General features: G+C 50.2%; 8 protein-coding genes across 8 annotated transcripts; 5 read left to right on the forward strand and 3 right to left on the reverse strand.

The window, feature by feature from the left end:
- The first annotated feature begins 523 nt into the window (after positions 1–523).
- Positions 524–1,347, forward strand: SEPMUDRAFT_154593 (phosphatases II). Its single transcript, XM_016907571.1, has one exon. The coding sequence runs from the start codon at positions 573–575 to the stop codon at positions 1,143–1,145; it is 573 nt and encodes a 190-aa protein (XP_016764006.1). The 5' UTR covers positions 524–572; the 3' UTR covers positions 1,146–1,347.
- A 293-nt stretch (positions 1,348–1,640) lies between these two features.
- SEPMUDRAFT_106075 (uncharacterized protein) lies at positions 1,641–3,283 on the forward strand (the record flags this gene model as incomplete). The annotated part of the gene is made up of 3 exons (XM_016900609.1): positions 1,641–1,763; positions 1,816–2,114; positions 2,179–3,283. The coding sequence occupies 3 exons, from the start codon at positions 1,641–1,643 to the stop codon at positions 3,281–3,283; spliced, it is 1,527 nt and encodes a 508-aa protein (XP_016764007.1).
- A 1,009-nt stretch (positions 3,284–4,292) lies between these two features.
- Positions 4,293–5,070, reverse strand: SEPMUDRAFT_147638 (uncharacterized protein). Its single transcript, XM_016904431.1, has 2 exons — positions 4,809–5,070; positions 4,293–4,649 (listed from the first exon to the last, which is right to left on the reverse strand). The coding sequence occupies exons 1-2, from the start codon at positions 4,923–4,925 to the stop codon at positions 4,389–4,391; spliced, it is 378 nt and encodes a 125-aa protein (XP_016764008.1). The 5' UTR covers positions 4,926–5,070; the 3' UTR covers positions 4,293–4,388.
- Positions 5,071–5,547: 477 nt separating this feature from the next.
- SEPMUDRAFT_147639 (uncharacterized protein) lies at positions 5,548–9,927 on the forward strand. Its single transcript, XM_016904432.1, has 5 exons — positions 5,548–5,732; positions 5,814–7,232; positions 7,299–9,157; positions 9,265–9,459; positions 9,519–9,927. Exons 2-3 carry the CDS (start codon positions 6,816–6,818, stop codon positions 8,658–8,660), a joined length of 1,779 nt encoding a protein of 592 aa, XP_016764009.1. The 5' UTR covers positions 5,548–5,732; positions 5,814–6,815; the 3' UTR covers positions 8,661–9,157; positions 9,265–9,459; positions 9,519–9,927.
- SEPMUDRAFT_106078 (uncharacterized protein) lies at positions 8,915–9,794 on the reverse strand (the record flags this gene model as incomplete). Its single annotated transcript, XM_016900610.1, has 3 exons — positions 8,915–9,157; positions 9,265–9,465; positions 9,519–9,794. The coding sequence occupies 3 exons, from the start codon at positions 9,792–9,794 to the stop codon at positions 8,915–8,917; spliced, it is 720 nt and encodes a 239-aa protein (XP_016764010.1).
- Positions 9,928–11,030: 1,103 nt separating the features above from the next.
- SEPMUDRAFT_20699 (hydrolase) lies at positions 11,031–11,952 on the forward strand (the record flags this gene model as incomplete). The annotated part of the gene is made up of 2 exons (XM_016908332.2): positions 11,031–11,195; positions 11,257–11,952. Coding segments are annotated over 2 exons (861 nt in total), but the record flags the coding sequence as incomplete, so codon positions are not given.
- Positions 11,953–12,481: 529 nt separating this feature from the next.
- On the reverse strand, positions 12,482–15,197 carry SEPMUDRAFT_147641 (uncharacterized protein). The gene has a single exon (XM_016904433.1). The coding sequence runs from the start codon at positions 15,159–15,161 to the stop codon at positions 13,524–13,526; it is 1,638 nt and encodes a 545-aa protein (XP_016764012.1). The 5' UTR covers positions 15,162–15,197; the 3' UTR covers positions 12,482–13,523.
- On the forward strand, positions 12,501–13,046 carry SEPMUDRAFT_39374 (uncharacterized protein; the record flags this gene model as incomplete). Its single annotated transcript, XM_016908743.1, has 1 exon — positions 12,501–13,046. One exon carries the CDS (start codon positions 12,501–12,503, stop codon positions 13,044–13,046), a length of 546 nt encoding a protein of 181 aa, XP_016764013.1.
- Positions 15,198–16,103: the final 906 nt, after the last annotated feature.

Raw genomic sequence — 16,103 nt, forward strand, 5'->3', positions numbered from 1 at the left:
GTCACAGCGATCGACATCATCGTCAGCCCAGCCACTCCTGCGAACGTCAGCCACGTGCGATGACTTTCACTTCACTCTCCCTTGTAAGTTGTAGCACCCATCAACATGTGCATTGGCTCAGGTATTCCACTTGTTCGTCAATCTGAGCCATATAGTACGGAGGACTGTCTAGAATGCTTGCATGCCGTTCTCAGATACCGGCCATTCATAGCTCACCTGCATGTGACAGCCCAAATGAAGATGACGAGAACAAGCACATCTGCATCATTTGCATTTCGTCTGAAGCAAAGTTGGGCCATCAATTCTCTCGATGCGGCAATTGGCGTATTTGAATCTTCATATAATGTGTTGCTACCTGGTACCTACATGGCGATGTGCTAGGAGGTAGCTCAAAGGATATTGTGCATTTTGTGAAGGTCAGGGCCGTTGCCGAGGTGAAATGTCCCGGAATTTCAACTTCACCTCACACTTCCCACACGAGTGACACGACCAGCGCGCTTTTCACGTGCTGTCGCCATATACACTTGGGTGACTTGACACGCTCTTCTCATCTTGCTCTGCTGGACGGAGGGATGGGCTGGCTGGACAAGGTGCCGCGAACCGAAGGAGGCGGCCTGTGGATAGGAGGATATGCTGCGCTGCACTCCCAGCAGCCTCTCTTCCAGCAGGCAAAGATCACGCATGTGATTAGCGTACTGGACTACGAAATCTACGAAGCAGACTACCTCCAGCTCTACACGCGCCTGCACATTCCACTCGACGACGACCCGAATGAAAACATCCTCCAGCACTTGCATAAGACGACGGAATTCACAGAGGAGGCGCTACGCAATGGCGGGGCCGTCTTTGTGCACTGTGCAATGGGCAAAAGCAGGTCGGCCACAGTGTGCTGCGCCTACCTGATGTGGAAGTACAACCTCACGCCAGATGCAGCACTCGAGCAAGTTCGAGAGGGCCGCGGTGTTGCAGACCCGAACCCTGGCTTCATGGAGCAGTTGGACGTCTACTATCGCATGCTGCATGCTGAAAACCAAGTCGCTGCGACAGGGATATACAATGCGTTCTTGAATGAGCGCGACACAATGAGAGATTGGTATACTTTTCGACCTTATCGCCGACAAGCGGACCCAGGTTCGAAGCTATGAAACAAGCTAGCGCACGCTAAGAATGGCGTCGTGAAGAAGGTGAGAATTCACTCAAGCACGTGGCTGGGAAGCTGTAGGGCTGTTTGTTGCCAAGCATATTCAATAGCTTCACGACTTCCCGATCGGGCATACGACAACGGAACGGCAGTAAGCTGCCGGCTTAATGGAGGCCTTAATCAAAGTGTATCAAATTGCTTGCCGCGCTCTACTGTTTTAAGCTTGTGCCGGGAAGCTGTTGGGCAGTGGCATTTCGAATTCACTCGATATCCCGATTTTCAATCCTCCACGCCCATTTTCACCCTCACCATTCACACACTGGCAATGACGATTCTCTTACTCACCGCCAACATACCAACGTCGTCGCGGTTCCGATGTCGCAACTGAATACCTATAACATATTCTGCAGCGCTTTCAGTTCCTCTTCTCTTCATACCAACAAGTACCACATAATCGCTCGCCAATTGCGGCGCCCACTCACAGCCCTTGAGCATCTTCATGAACCATCTCACGCAACTCGCATACGCCCTCACGAACTTCAGCATTCGCAGCATCACCGACAGCGGTAGCAGCACTCTCAGCCCAGCACTGTCGCCCTCCGCATCTCCATCAACAGCCATGGTAGGTAATGGCCAAGCAATCTCGTGTGCCCTCTCTTGCTAATGTAAATCAGGACCATAAGACCTCGCAAGACCTGCTGTCGAGCGGCCGGCGTGTAACCCGGCAACAGGTCCGGCTGATCAAGCAGTGCTTTCCGTTCTTGCGTTTGCCCGCTGAGCTGAGGGTTGTGGTCTACTCCTTCTCCAGTGACTTCGAGAAGCTGAACGAGTTTTTTGACAAGGCCTTCGCGAGGCTCAGTGCGAAACCCTCTTCACGTTCTCTGCTCTTTGCTCCACACAAGCGAACACCCAATGTCTATCTCATCAACAAGCAGATCTTTCGCGAAGCATCCCATTTGTTGCAGAGGCAAGGGTAAGTACTCGTCAGGCCTTCTGTATTGAAGTTCTTGTACCGTTCACGACTGACATGCCACCAGTGTTAGCTTCCACCATGGCCTTCTTCGATACAGCCTTTCAGATGTCATTTCACCTGCCATCCTCCGCCAAGTCAGCTTCCTCGAGATAACTGATGTCGGCCATCCGATGATCAAGGACGAGACCATGGTCTATAGCTGGGCGGGTTACATGAAACTCCTAGAGCAGCTTGGAGAGCTGTTGTCGACAGGCCCGCACAATCTCAAGAAGCTGAGTATCAAGCTCGATGACCGGCGTCTTGTCGAGCACATGACTCTCTGCCACGATACGGCCCACAAATGCGGCTTTCGAGACCAGATGTCAGAGGCATTGACCGCTCTCGGCAAAGCACGCGGCATCGACGAAGTGACGTTCCATGGCTTGAACGTCAACGAGGCCGCGAAGCTCAAGAGAATGCTCCAGCGCCCACTGGTCCCCTTCTTGAGCTTGCCACTGGAGCTTCGTCAGATGATCTACGAGCACACTGGAGACTGGTCTGACAGCTCAATCATACTTGGTCGCGCGGTTGCCCAGTGGACCGATCAGGGTATGCCTAAGAAGTTTCCCTTCCCCGGTAGGACCACGCCTACGGTCCTGTTGATCAACAAACAGATCAACGCCGAGGCGCTTGAAATTCTTCAGAAGAAGCCTCTCAATATCGTGTATCCCCAGGCAGAATTCACCAAGGAGGTCCATATCCCCTCGATTGTCGCCTTCCTCTCCAGCAAATCGATGCAGCATGCCCATACCATCAGCATTGACATGCAGAGCTGGCAATGGTCCGCTGATCTCGAGCACCGTATCATTGGCATCCTGGCAGCAAGCAAGAAACTCCAGCACTTGACCTTGAAATTCCGTGACGTCCTGAAGAAAGACTTCCAGGCGTCTAACAATCCCAGCTACCCCGATCTGAAAGTCGCGAGCAGTCTGAAGACCCTGAGAAGCGTGCGTGGCTTGAAGACAGTCACATTCGAGGGCGACTTGCCCGATGTCTTCACTGCGCCACTGGTGCAAATCATGACCTCGCAGCCTGGTGTGAAGCTCCAGGATCTCCCGAAGTTGAAGGCTCTCCTTCCAGACGGTGGTACCGAGGATATTGACGAACGCGACACACACACACCCCTCTGAAACTATCACGACATGCAACGACTCTTCTCTTTTCTTTTTTGACAGTTTTTGACGAAGCACGATTTACGATGGACTCTTTTGACGCAATGAGAGACGACGCATATTCAGCAATCACTGCTACGACGACGACGACGACGACGACAAAATCTTCTTTACCATTCGCCACTCTGATTTTATGCGCGCATTGAAAACAACACCAAGAGCGTCAGTCACTTTTTTTGGACACCAGACGCCTGATGATATCCACGACTTTTTTCTTTTTTTTTCTTTTTTTCTTTCTGCTTTTTCTGCTTCTTCTGCTTCTTCTGCTTCTTTTGCTTCTTCTGCTTCTTTTGCTTCTTTTGCTTCTTTTGCTTCTTCTGCTTCTTCTGCTTCTTCTGCTTTTTCTGCTTTTTCTGCTTCTTTTGCTTCTTCACGATATGGTGAGACAGAGACTTGGGTACTTCAAGAGGCAGGTAGTGAATTTGGTTACGCGAAAAAGAGAGAAAGAGCAAGAGCGAGCGAGAGAGAGAGCAAGAGCGAGAGGAAATCTCAAACCAAAAAAGGCGCATCAGACCAGACGGAAATCTATAAAAAGACAGACTGCAGACACACAGTATCATGAAAAGAAACACATATTTTCATGCCACATTTCTTTTCTCAGTGATTTTCCCTCTTTTTCTTTTGCTTTTTCTTTCTTTTTCTTTTCTTTTTCTTTTTTCCGGTCTTTTTTTTTTCTCTCCGATTACATTTTTGTTCAATGATCCCTAGATAGAGGAAATTAATGGAAAATAATTGAAAATAACTGAAAAAATGAAGAGGATAGAAAAAATACAAAAAGAATTCAAAAAAAAAAAAGAGTTCGAAAATCCATTTTAAAAAACAAGGAATTAGAAAACATTGAAAAAAGGAATTGGAAAAGAATCAGAAAAAGAATCAGAAAAAACGAAAGAAAAAAAGAAAGAAAAAAAGAAAAAAGAGAGGGAATCCAAAGAAAAATCCAAAAGACAAGAATTCACAAAACAAAATGGCTCAATTCAATTCAAATTCTCAGTAGGTATAGTATCCTCCATCCACCCTCCATCCCCCTCCCTCCCCTTCCCTTCCCTCTCAAACACAAAAAAAATCAATCCTCCAAAGCCTCCATCTCCGGAACCTTTGCCCAAATCGACCCCTCACCCAAACTCTCGGGCTTCTCCACGACAATAACCTCTTCGACATTGGATTTCCCCAAGCCGCGCACACTGTGGTGTAAATGCGGACATTCGGGCAATTCGGGGCGGTATTGAATGTCTCCGTCGAGGTCGGCGACGCGGATTTTGAGGAGCCAGAGTTTGTGGTGGGTGGCGAAGAAAATGTCTGCTGTTAGGGGGACTTGGACGGCGGTCTGGAGATTTTTTTTTGTTATGTTAGTATTTTTTAAATGTTTTTTTTTGGTCGGGTTGGGATGGGTTGGGTTGGGTTGGGTCGGTGGGTCGGTGGGTGGGTGAGTAGAGTGGTGGTGGTGGTTTTGCTTGGCGTGTTTGTTGAGAAGGAAGAGACGTACGCTTAGATGGATGAAGTTGTCTTTGATGTCAAGTTCCGTTTCTGGGAGTTTCTCGGGCAGAGGCTCAGGCGGAGGAGAATCCAGGATCTTGTAGAAGTACTTTTTGTCGGATGACATGGTCGTGTATGTGTGTGTATGTGTGTGACTTTGTGTGTACGGCGTGGTGTCGTTGGTTCAGTAGTGTACAGTGTGGTGTTGTTGTTGGCTCAGTACAAATACCTGGTATGATTGTTCTCTCTTATCTCTCTCTTGCACGCTACAGGGACAAGTACAAGTAGTAAGTTTAGTCAAGTCAGGTACATTCACGTCGGTGGTGAGAGTCTGTGAGAGTCGGTGGTTCTCACCCACCACTTTCTAGTCCCATTTGGGAAGGATGTCGTGCTGATTACTGTGACGTTGTTCAAGAGACCATGACTCGCCCGCACCTGAGCACTGCCACTCGGTCAACTGGACTGCCACTCAACTGTACCACCCTTTGTTCTGCTCACTCTCCACCACTTCTGTGTCAATCGGGTGAGAATCATATTGACAAATCCTTTCTCCTCCTCCTCTTCTGCTTCATCTTCTGCTTCATCTTCTTCATCTTCTTCACATCTTCCTCCTCCCCTTCCACTTCTACTTCACCCCCCGAGACGAGATGATGAGTTCTCGCAGTACTCGTGATATCTGTCACTACCGGCGCAGAAGGCGAGGCGAGGCGAGGCGCGGGACGGCAGCACACAGACAAGGCGGACGGATCCTGCGATGCGTCCACTCGTTCTACAGTACTACTGGAGACTACCTGAGTCGGATTCCGTGCATGTGGCATGTCGAATGGGTCTGTGAGTACCGACTCTACCAAGTATCATCAACTGTTGCCACTTATCGTGGGACACGGATGATATAAGGGACAACTAATACCTACCTCAGCCTTGAGGTATACATGTATCGTATCAATATTCTCTCCCAGATACCTCAACGTTGCTTTCTGATGAGATGCCCTGCTGGGGCTCTAATTTGACTAAGGTAGCTCGAGAACTAATCGTCGCCCCGCCATTCCGACGACTCGTCGACACTCTATTCTTTCTCTCTTCTACACCCACTACACCACCTGCATACACTTCACACTCGACACCACACTGACCACCGCATTGGCTCCGTGGCCGTTGCGAAGTGAAACGTGCCGCGACGCACGCACAACAGACTGACATGGCAGGACTCGTACCTCGTAGTTACTGACGGTATCAGAAGAGGGTGCACTACCTCCTAGGACCTCCTAGTACCTTAGTAGTAGAACGACTCGCCCAATGCAGATGGCAGCGCGCGCGCGTCTAATTAAAAACAATGCCTCCTGCCGGGTATAATACACATGGGCATGCACCTTGTCAGAGTCCAACACCAGACGATCCCGCTCTGCAAGAATCATAAGATCCGCGAATGGCCCAGACTGTTCCCCGTCAGCAAGCACGATTACTATCTACCTGACCTACCTTACGGTCCTTACCTGCCCTGACCTACATTACCTCCCACTGTGGTATCACTCCAAAAGTCCGCTGACTCCCGTGTCCAGCTCCTTGCGAACACCGCCTCTTTTCTCTTTCTCTCTGTCTCTCTCTCTCTCGCTCTCTCTCTTTCTGCAGTGTCTTGTCTGCACAGCACTGCACATCACAGCACTGCATTTTCGCTGCATTCGCCTCTGCAAAGTGGATCGAACATCTCAACGCAAATCGCTGCACTGCGCGCGCGTCTCCACCTCCAGGAACGGCTAATCACGACAACTCTTCGACGACTGTCCCGACGCTGTATCACCCACTGGACGAAGCGGTCGCCACGCCTCATCCAATCAACGCCGAGAGTTGCGCCCGCCACGCTGTTTGTGGTACCACTGTCGTCTCTGCCCTGTCTGGACGCTCGAATTCTGCAGAGTCTGGCCCACGACTGTGCCACGTCTGGTGATCGAGCTCGGAACCGCCCAGCCATTTCGTGGTCGCGAGTGTTACACCCGACTGTCCTTGTGTCACCGAGAATATGGGACGAGATGCCAGCTCACACTCTACCCACAGTCCGTCGGAATCACCTTCGGCCGCTTCCACTGCTCTCGACTCGCACGGCCGTATGACCATTTCCGGTATTGCCTTTACCTCCAATCCCACAAATGCCTTGTCTCTGAACGACCAGCACGCCGTACAAGTTGCGCCAACTCCGCGTGAAAGGAAGAGTCTACCCGCTGAACTTGGCCGCTATACCAGCCTCAGCGATTACCTGCGCAAGCAGCGAGCTCCGCAAGACGCGGCCATGGCTTCATACTACAACACTCCTTCGAGACAGCGGACCCAGTACTACGACGAACAATTCCAGTACAAGGACAACGTTCATGAAGGCACCATCCGTGAGCGAGTTCAACGAGATTCTCCCGTTGTGGCCGAATTACGCACGAACGTCATTGTATGTGCTCGTGCCAGAGTCAACCTAGAGATGCTACCGATGAGCTAATCATGTACGTTACACTAGATCAAAGACGAGTTCACGTTGGTAACGGACCTCTCGTGCCACCTGGCCGCACGATACATGCGACCAGACTCTGCCATTATGGTCAAGGTCGATCACAGCGCCTGCCTCGCCATGGGCGGCACGTTTGATCCGTGCTACATCCTATCCATCACAGCCGTACCTTCACAAATGGGCCCTACCATGAACAAGCGGAACGCCGCTTTGATTCAGTCCTTCATGGCCGACATCCTCAGCGTATCACCCGATCGTGGCGTGGTCAAGTTCCAGCCTATCCCCGAGGAGAACTTTGCCACAAATGGCACCACCATGGCAGGAGTCATCGAGCGTCAAGAGAAGCATCACAGTGGGGATCATAGCGGAGGTGTTCGGCGCGCCATGAACAATGTCGGGCGCAAGAGCCTGCCCAACTTCAAGAAGAGCATGTCGAAGATGAGCAATGACGCAAAGGTGGACATGGCTGCAGCAGCAGAGTCTCCGCCGGGAGGGGACGGCATGATGAGACCTCCGACTGTGAGAACGGACAGCGCGGCACCAAGCAGCATCTCTGAAGATGTACAGGACACCACGGTGCAGGCGAGCGCCACCACCGCCCTCGCTACCACCACCACAACTTCGAGCGAGGCGGCCCCAGCTGCCGAGGTATACGAGCTGCCAGCGACAGAATTGGAGAAAGAGCGACCAGCAACGGTGCACAAGAGAAAGTCCTCGGGTGGTACGTCGAATAATGGATTACGGATGAACCCCGTCTCTTCCACCTCCAACACGCCCATCACGCCGAAGACGGCAAAAAGGGCTCGGCCCAAGACGTTTTCGGGAGAATCCCCCTCTCCACGGGTCCATAGCCATACCAAGAGCGATTCCAATTCCCTCGCTGCTGCTGCTGCTACCGCTACCGCCAAGCCTTGGGCGCATTTGTCTGCGCCGCCTTTAAAGAAAGAGAGACCACGTTCGTTCCTCAAGCATGATCCCACCAATACTGTTGCGAAAGCCACACCGACCAACACATCCCGGCCCACGACGCCACGGCAGCGCCTGTCGGTTTCACGAGCGAAAGAAAACCTCATCGCCGGCACTGCATTCCCACAGGTTCCTTCCAAGCAGCTCAATGGAGACTGGACCAACGAATCTGCGCAGGAGAGATCGCGAAAGAAGATTGAGAGGTTAACAGGCGAGGATCCGGATGCGAAGAAGAAGGAGACGGAAGCCAACATTGCGAAGCGACGCGCGAGTATCACAGCTACGCCCAAATTGCCGCCCATGCCCGTTGATCAGCCGGATTCGAGCTCCATTGTCCTGGGCAAGCGGAAGAGTTTCCTGTCGGCTTTCAGGCGTAACGCCGCCAAGGCACAACACGCTCATTGAAGTTGTCATTTCTTATTTTGATAAACAAAGTTTCTTCCTTGTTCGCCATTATTCCTGGCACTTGGGAGCCATCCCTTGGAAGCGTGGCCCACACATGTACTTACACGATACCCAAAACTCCATTTTTCTCTTTGACCAGAAATTCCAAATACCATGTGACGATATGTTACAACTGCGCTCGCTGATTGCTCCATTCCCATGACACTACTTCACACACACCCACAACACTTGAGGAGGAGGAGGAGGAGGATGATCTACCTCTTCCCCGCCACGACTCTGACCTGATCTGGCGTACTGCGGGCACTATCACTCTTGGTATCAAACGATTGCTGTTGTCTCTCCACCAATTCATGCGCCTTTTCCTCCTCATCCAGTCGAATCACCGATCTCCTCTTGTGTGCCGAAGTAGCACTTTTCGCCGTCAAAGCATAGCAAGCCAGCGCGAGAAGACTGAGCTGGATGAGAAAGCTCGGAATTGTCGTATAAAATGCAAAGCGCTATAGAAGAAGAAGAAGAAGAATGTCAGTCTTTTTATCGTATTGTTATCTGGAGATTTCTTTTTTCTTTTTTGGTTTTGAGACGTAAGGTTAAAGGTACTACTCACCGTCTCGTGACATAGTGTATCAAACGATTGCGGTACACCTTCTCCTTGCACATTCTTCCACATGCACGTCCATGTTTGAAGGGTATCTCGATGTGGGGATTGGTGGTTGAGGGTGGCTTGGAGGGCTAGAGCGATGATGGAGAGGAGGGTACTCGATACGCTTGAGGCGAGGAGGATGGTGTTTGTGGGTACATGCTGGAGCTGTGTAAGTACCTTACTTTGAGAATGAAGAAGAAGAAAAGAAAAAAACATACCATCCTCCTACTTCCATTCCCATTCCCACAAACCCCTCCCACCACCGCAAAAATCCCATTCAACACCACAATCCCCACTGAAGTCCCCACCAAAGTTTTCAAACCTCGCATATCGAAATGAGAATTCCAAATCGGCAGGAAATATACGTTGGACGTTTGTGAAGTTTGATAAATGTGTAGCGTTCGGCTGGAGGTGCCGAGGATGGCGAGGTTGAGGGTTATCGAGAGGAGGGGGAGGAGGAGGTGTGGGAGGCGGTGGGTTGGTGGGGTGGGCATGTTGGTGGTGGGTTGGTGAGAGATGGATGGATGGATGGAATGAATGAATGAATGAATGAGGATGAAAAAGAGTGTAGTCTTATTTTTATCTTTCTTTCTTTCTTGAGAAGAGTAGAAGTAAACTGTATATCACAAAGTGAGATATCAAGAAAAATAAAAAGACCAAGTCAAGGTCAGGTACCTTACCCATCTACCTTATACATACCTTACCTGTCCATGTATAGACCTAGACCTCGCTCACTCCCTCGCTCACTCGCTCGCTTACTCGCAGAACTGTCGTGTATACATACCATAAACTATATTTGCTACAACACCTTCTTCCTCCTATTCAATACCTTTACGGTACGCCTTATTTCACATGCATAGTGTCCAAAAAAAAGTCCTCCCCTCGCATGACGGGCGGCTAATAGAGCGTATGAATGATCGTTTTTACCTATACGCATGGGAAGTATCACTCCAAAATACTTTATTTCTCAGCGCTTGTAGGTAGGTATATCTGTAAATAAATAACTTGTAAGTTGTGTTGCACCAATAAGAAAATTTCGAGATCTTTCTGAAACGACATGGGCGCTTGCTTTGCTTGCTTGATTGCTTGCTTGCATGGAGAGTGAGGCAGCGCTTGCGGATTTGCGGGTGTGGTGGTGAGTGGTGGAATAGTGAATTGGTGTGAAAGGGGGAGGGAAAGGGAAAGGGAAAAGGGAAGAAGAGGGAGTTGATTGGTGAGGGAAGCGCGCGCGCTCAGGCGCTGTTTGATGCCAAGATGTGATGTTGCTTACTCTTACCCCACTTTTTCCTGTCCTGTTGGACATCACTCTCAGCGGGCTCTATTCACTTAGTAAGCGAATGGTTGTGTGTAGGTATGGCGGACATTGTTTTAGCGATTTGTTTTAGCGATTTGTTTTTTCTTTTTTTTTTTTCCTTTTTTCGGTATTTTTCTCACTGACACTTGCTATGCCCCGAAATTGTTGGTATCGGTCTCGACGAGAGTTATGATGTATAGGAGGTAACATGTAACTTCGCTGGCAGGCCGGAAAGGCAGGAAGTAGTAGGTAGACAGGAGCTGACATCATTAGAAAGGTATGCCCCTCTACTCTATATTTATTGTATTATCTATTGGTATAGACTGTAGTTCAAACAATTCACAATTCTCCTACTCCACGTTGTCCATTATAAACAACAACATATCAAAACATGGCACCAAGCAAAGAATCCGAGGCTCTCACACACTTATTCAAGCAAATCGCCTCCAACTTTCCCTCCGATAACCCATTTGTCGCACGAGCTCTCTATGACAAGGTGAATACCGCAGCAGCAGAATGTCCCGGAGTGACTTATTCAGAGGATATCATTGCTGGCCGTCCCGCGCTCTGGGTCAGACCAATGGATGCAACGCCCAAGAAAGTGAGTTACTCGTTGTCCTTGTTGCATTTCTCCCAATTGCTGACGTGCATCCTCTCGCAAGGTGATGCTTTTCATGCATGGAGGCGGCTACTCATTCGGATCTCCCAATGGCCATCGCAAGCTCACTGCACACTTGGCCAAAGCCTGCAACGTCAATGCTCTATCCATCGACTACCGCATGGTGCCTGAGCATCCATATCCTGCTCCACTAGATGACTGTATGAGCGCATACAAGTACTTGTTAGACCAGGACTACTCGCCCGACAGCATCGTTCTGGCAGGAGATTCGTGCGGAGGAGGACTCGTCTCCGCTGTGCCACTGGAAGCGCGAAAGCGAGGTCTGCCCCTCCCGGCAGCATCCGTGGCAATGTCGCCCTGGTATGATCTGACCTTGGAATCCGAATCTCTGGAAACCAACAAAGAGAAAGATGTCTTGGGTACTAAAGCTTTTGTCGATATGCTCGCCGAACGCTACACCAGCGGGAACAAGCAATTGCGCAAGGATCCGGTCATCAGTCCGCTCTATGGTGATCTGAAGGGTCTCAATCCTCATTGGATATCTGTCGCCGGCCATGATACTCTGCTGGATGATGGAGTCCGATTTTATGAAAAAGCGCAAAAGGCCGGCGTTGATGTGCATTTGGCCAAAGCGGAGGGACAGCAGCATGTCTTTGAGTTCATGGCTGGGAAATCACCAGAGGCTAATGAATCGATCAAGAATATCGGCGAGTGGGTGAAGGGTAAGATTGGGTCGTAGAACAGTATGCCGGAAATGTGTTTTCGACTCAAGTTGATGAGGCTGTTCTTTTGGAAAAGACACTTTCTGAATGGCGATTCGGGAATTTGAAATTTCTACAATCACAAAAGTTATTCGAAGCGTTGACCGATATACTGGGTGCAGGTTGACATAGTTGATGAATCAAAGGCTCTGTCAGATATCAGACAGATACTCAATAATCCTCTATATACATCTAGTCAGTATTCAGCCAGAATCGCTTGCAATAAAAGTACTACGCCCTGTAGCATGTCAAGGTGCGTAATGTAGAAGCATTGCAATTGTGCAATGATTTAGTAATTATACCTTTCTATACATAATCAAGATGCCTCCATGTGTAGCCGAGGATATATGAAGCAAGTCCACGCGAATCCTCAGGGTCCCCAACGATAAGATTCTACTCACTCGAGCCTCTTCACTTACCTCCTACCCAACAGCTGAGAATATACTCTACTACCATCCTACCAACTCCCCAACATCTTACCAAGAACAAGTCCACCACCACAACAACAACAACAACAACAAAAACCATGTCCACCGAACCCACCATCCCCCTCCCCCCTCGCGCCCTCGAAGAAATCTCCGCCATCGACAACGCCCTCACCTTCCCCACCTTCACAGCCCACACCGCCTGGGTCCTCGGCTCCCTCCTCCGCACGCGCCTCCTCGCCTTTTCCAAACCCACAGTCATAGACATCAGTCTCGCACACTCCACGCACTGTCTCTTCCACGCCGTAACCCACTCCGGCACAGCCCCGGACAACGACACCTGGGTGCTTCGCAAACGCAACACGGTCTTGAGGTTTGGAGCTTCCACATGGTGGATGCACAATAAATTCTCGGGGGACGAGGGGGCTTTTGCGGCGAAATTTGGGCTGGGGATGGAAAAGGCGGGGGAATATGCGATTCATGGTGGGGGTTGGCCGGTTAGAGTGCAAGGTGTTGAAGGGGTTGTGGCGGTGATTGTGGTGAGTGGGTTGAAGCAGGAACAGGATCATGGGGTGATTGTGCAGGTTGTGAGTGAGTATTTGGAGGAGTTGGGGATTGAGTTGGGGGAGAAGAAGAAGGAGGATTAATGAGGGAGGGAGGGAATCCTCGGAAAAGGTCGAACAAGAGGTCTATCTGAGGGACAGCGTATTCCGGAATCGATGGGTTTCTTGCTGCTATCTGGTGGTCTTCATACCCGACAATGCCTTTTTTTGTAAATGGCGAGCAAGAGATTGGCTGGCTATGATGATGAAGAAGTCCACGACAGTCGCAGCATTGGGAAATACAGCAACGTTCGGCAACGGATACCGAACCAGATACCGAAAGGGTCAGTCGCTGGAATGGAAGGGTTTCTACTCATGTTCTTTACATTCAAAGAAAAGGTCCAAATGGCAACAACATAGACCGAATTTTTGCTGGCTTCTCATGTATAGAAACTACCTATCATGGGGGGAAATGTTCTCGCGACTAGATTCATCACCGAGCAGTTTCGCGCCCATCCAGATTTCAGCATTTCTAGCCCATTCGGCGCATAATGAACAGCAGCAGTCAAGGGGGCCAAGTCCCTATCGAAAACGGTCATCCCTCCGAACAGCAAGAAATGTCAACGACCACAACTGTCGAATATCACTTTCCGTCTGCGCAAGTGCACCCAACGGCGCAAACACAAACTCTCCCTCGGGACTGATTGTCCAACTCCAGACTTCCGAGCTCAAATGTTCCGAATTCGCTTCGAGATTGTCCCACAGATCGTTATTTGCACCACGTACATTATTGTACACGACTTCATCGCTGCAAAAGTCTGGTACTATCGCACCATCACTTGTGATGCATCGCTCCAGTTGTCGTTGAAGGCCAGCGGCCATCATGCTGAGTTGCCACGACCAGACGACAGTCCCGTGGTATGCGCTGTTGGTGAAGTTCGCGGCGTAGACGGGATCTCCTCCGTATGCTGGGTTGGCTACGACGAGTGAGACTGGCGTGAGCAGACCTACGGGAAACGGGGATCGAATGTTTGTTGCAGTCTGGTTGACAAAGGCCGTCAGTTGGGCTTGATTGGTTGTGTTGAGTAGGAAGAGACGGAAACAGTCGTCCGTATTCATGACTCTGACGATGGATTGATCATTGCCCCCGTCCAGAGCCAAGCCGTGAAATACAATATCACCCTGGATCAGATCAGATCTCGAAGCGAAGCCCATTCCAGCGGCGTTGGTATAGTCTTCCACGAGGTTTTTGGCTTCAGCAAAAGGAATAACGACTTCGAATAATGCCAAGGTGTCATCTTCCCATACTTGAGCGTACTGCGCTGCGAGATCGGCCCATTCAGGATAATCGGGAAACCAGCCCGCGGCAGAAAGGGCGGAGATGGATCGCAGGGCAGCAGGGACGAGGGCGGTGTTGATGTCGTAGGGGATGCGACCACTACCGATGCCAGTGTTGCTGTCGCGCCATTCTCCCACGGGAACATCGTCGCGGAGATGGATGAGATTCTCTTTGATTTGTCCGCCATCGCTGGCAAAAGAAGCGGTATTGGTCATGATCGTTTTGGCGTTGATCAGGGCGAGCTCTCCGTACGTTAAGCCGGCGTTACCGAAGTCGAGAGTGGAAACTGTGTTCAGAAAATCTGACGTCCTTTGCTGGCCCACGGTGGATTGGAGAAAGTACCTCTCCAAGAGAGGCATCAGATAGTAGTCCGTGTCGACCATCACGTAGTTACATCCCGGAGCAGTGCTCGCCATGCCCGTCTGCTGAATGCTCAAGAATGTCGCATAGTCGCCAATCGTCTCTTCATGACACACCACACCCGAAGTCTGATTGAGTCGTTCGAGAACCGATCCGATGACAGCCTCGATGGCGCCCCCTTGGCCTTCAGACAAGACGGGTGCAAGTAACAGCGTGGCAATCATGGAGTCGCGGCCAAAGTACGTCAAGAACCGCCACGCTCCCGCCAACAATTTATTCGAATACGACAAAAACGTGAGAGATTTCACCTTTTCCGCATCTTCTCCTCCTTCTTGTTCCAGAAGAAGACTTTGGGCGTTTTCATTCAACACCTGACTCCCATCCAATTGCTCCAATTGAGGATAATCAAATTTCGCCCGAAATCGATACCTTCCCGCCTCCATCTTCACCAAATTATCCTCCTCGAGCGTAATTCCACCACTCGTGCTGTCGTCGTCCACGGGAATGAACGAAATCGCCATCGTCGTAACATTATCCAACCACAATCTCGAAAGTTCCACACCCCCTCCTTCTTCAACTGGCAAAGCAGTATACCCAATCGCCTCCTGAATCCTCTCCACCAAAATCGAAGGCCCTTCGGTAAAATCTCGCACATTGCGAATACTTCCCAAAATCGCCACGGAGAGCTTCGCAGAAGAATTTAATTCTAGAAGACTTTCCACGCCCACGAACGGTAATTTTGATAAGGAATTTTCCAATGGTGTTTCGTAAATCGGTTGGAGATATTCTTCTTCTTCAGTACCACCAGCTTCCGAAGATGAAGAAGAAGAAACAAGACGAATCCCCAAACTCCCATTCACAGCTCCCTCATCCCCCGGCGACAAAAACACCACGGCGCCAGAATTCCCCGCGGGCCAAGCGACGACGATTCGGGGACTAATGACGCTCAAATCGGAAGTTTCTAACGGTGTTGTAATTACAACTTGTGTGGAAGAGTGGCAGTCGGAGTAAAAGTAATTCTCATAAGGAGGATCGCTGAGGTGTTGGGTTGTAGGTGCGTGAGGACATTCGTTTTCTGGACTTCGGAGACGGATGGGTGGGGAGGAGGCTTGTTGTTGCTGGTCTTGGAGGGCGAGGGCGGTGGTGGAGTGGGTTGTTGTTGCGAGGAAGAGGAAGAGAGATGTGAGGGGGTTTTTGAGGATGGGTGACATGGTGATTTCTTTTGGTGTTGATCTGGCTACCCTACCTAGTGAGGTACGTAGGTAGCAGAGTTGAACACCGTAGGACTGAATTACATGTGTCGATCGCCGTGAAGAGATTCAGTCAGTATGAGGGAGGCCTGAGCAGCAGCGGCATGTATATCATCATTCATTCATGCAGGTACAACAAAATCACATTTGACCCCGGTTGAATATTGAAAGTTGTTGGTTGGCCGGTTGGTTGGTTCGTTGGTTAGTCAATCA

The sequence above is a fragment of the Sphaerulina musiva genome, assembly GCF_000320565.1.
Source record: "Sphaerulina musiva SO2202 unplaced genomic scaffold SEPMUscaffold_2, whole genome shotgun sequence".
Lineage (NCBI taxonomy): Eukaryota > Fungi > Ascomycota > Dothideomycetes > Mycosphaerellales > Mycosphaerellaceae > Sphaerulina > Sphaerulina musiva.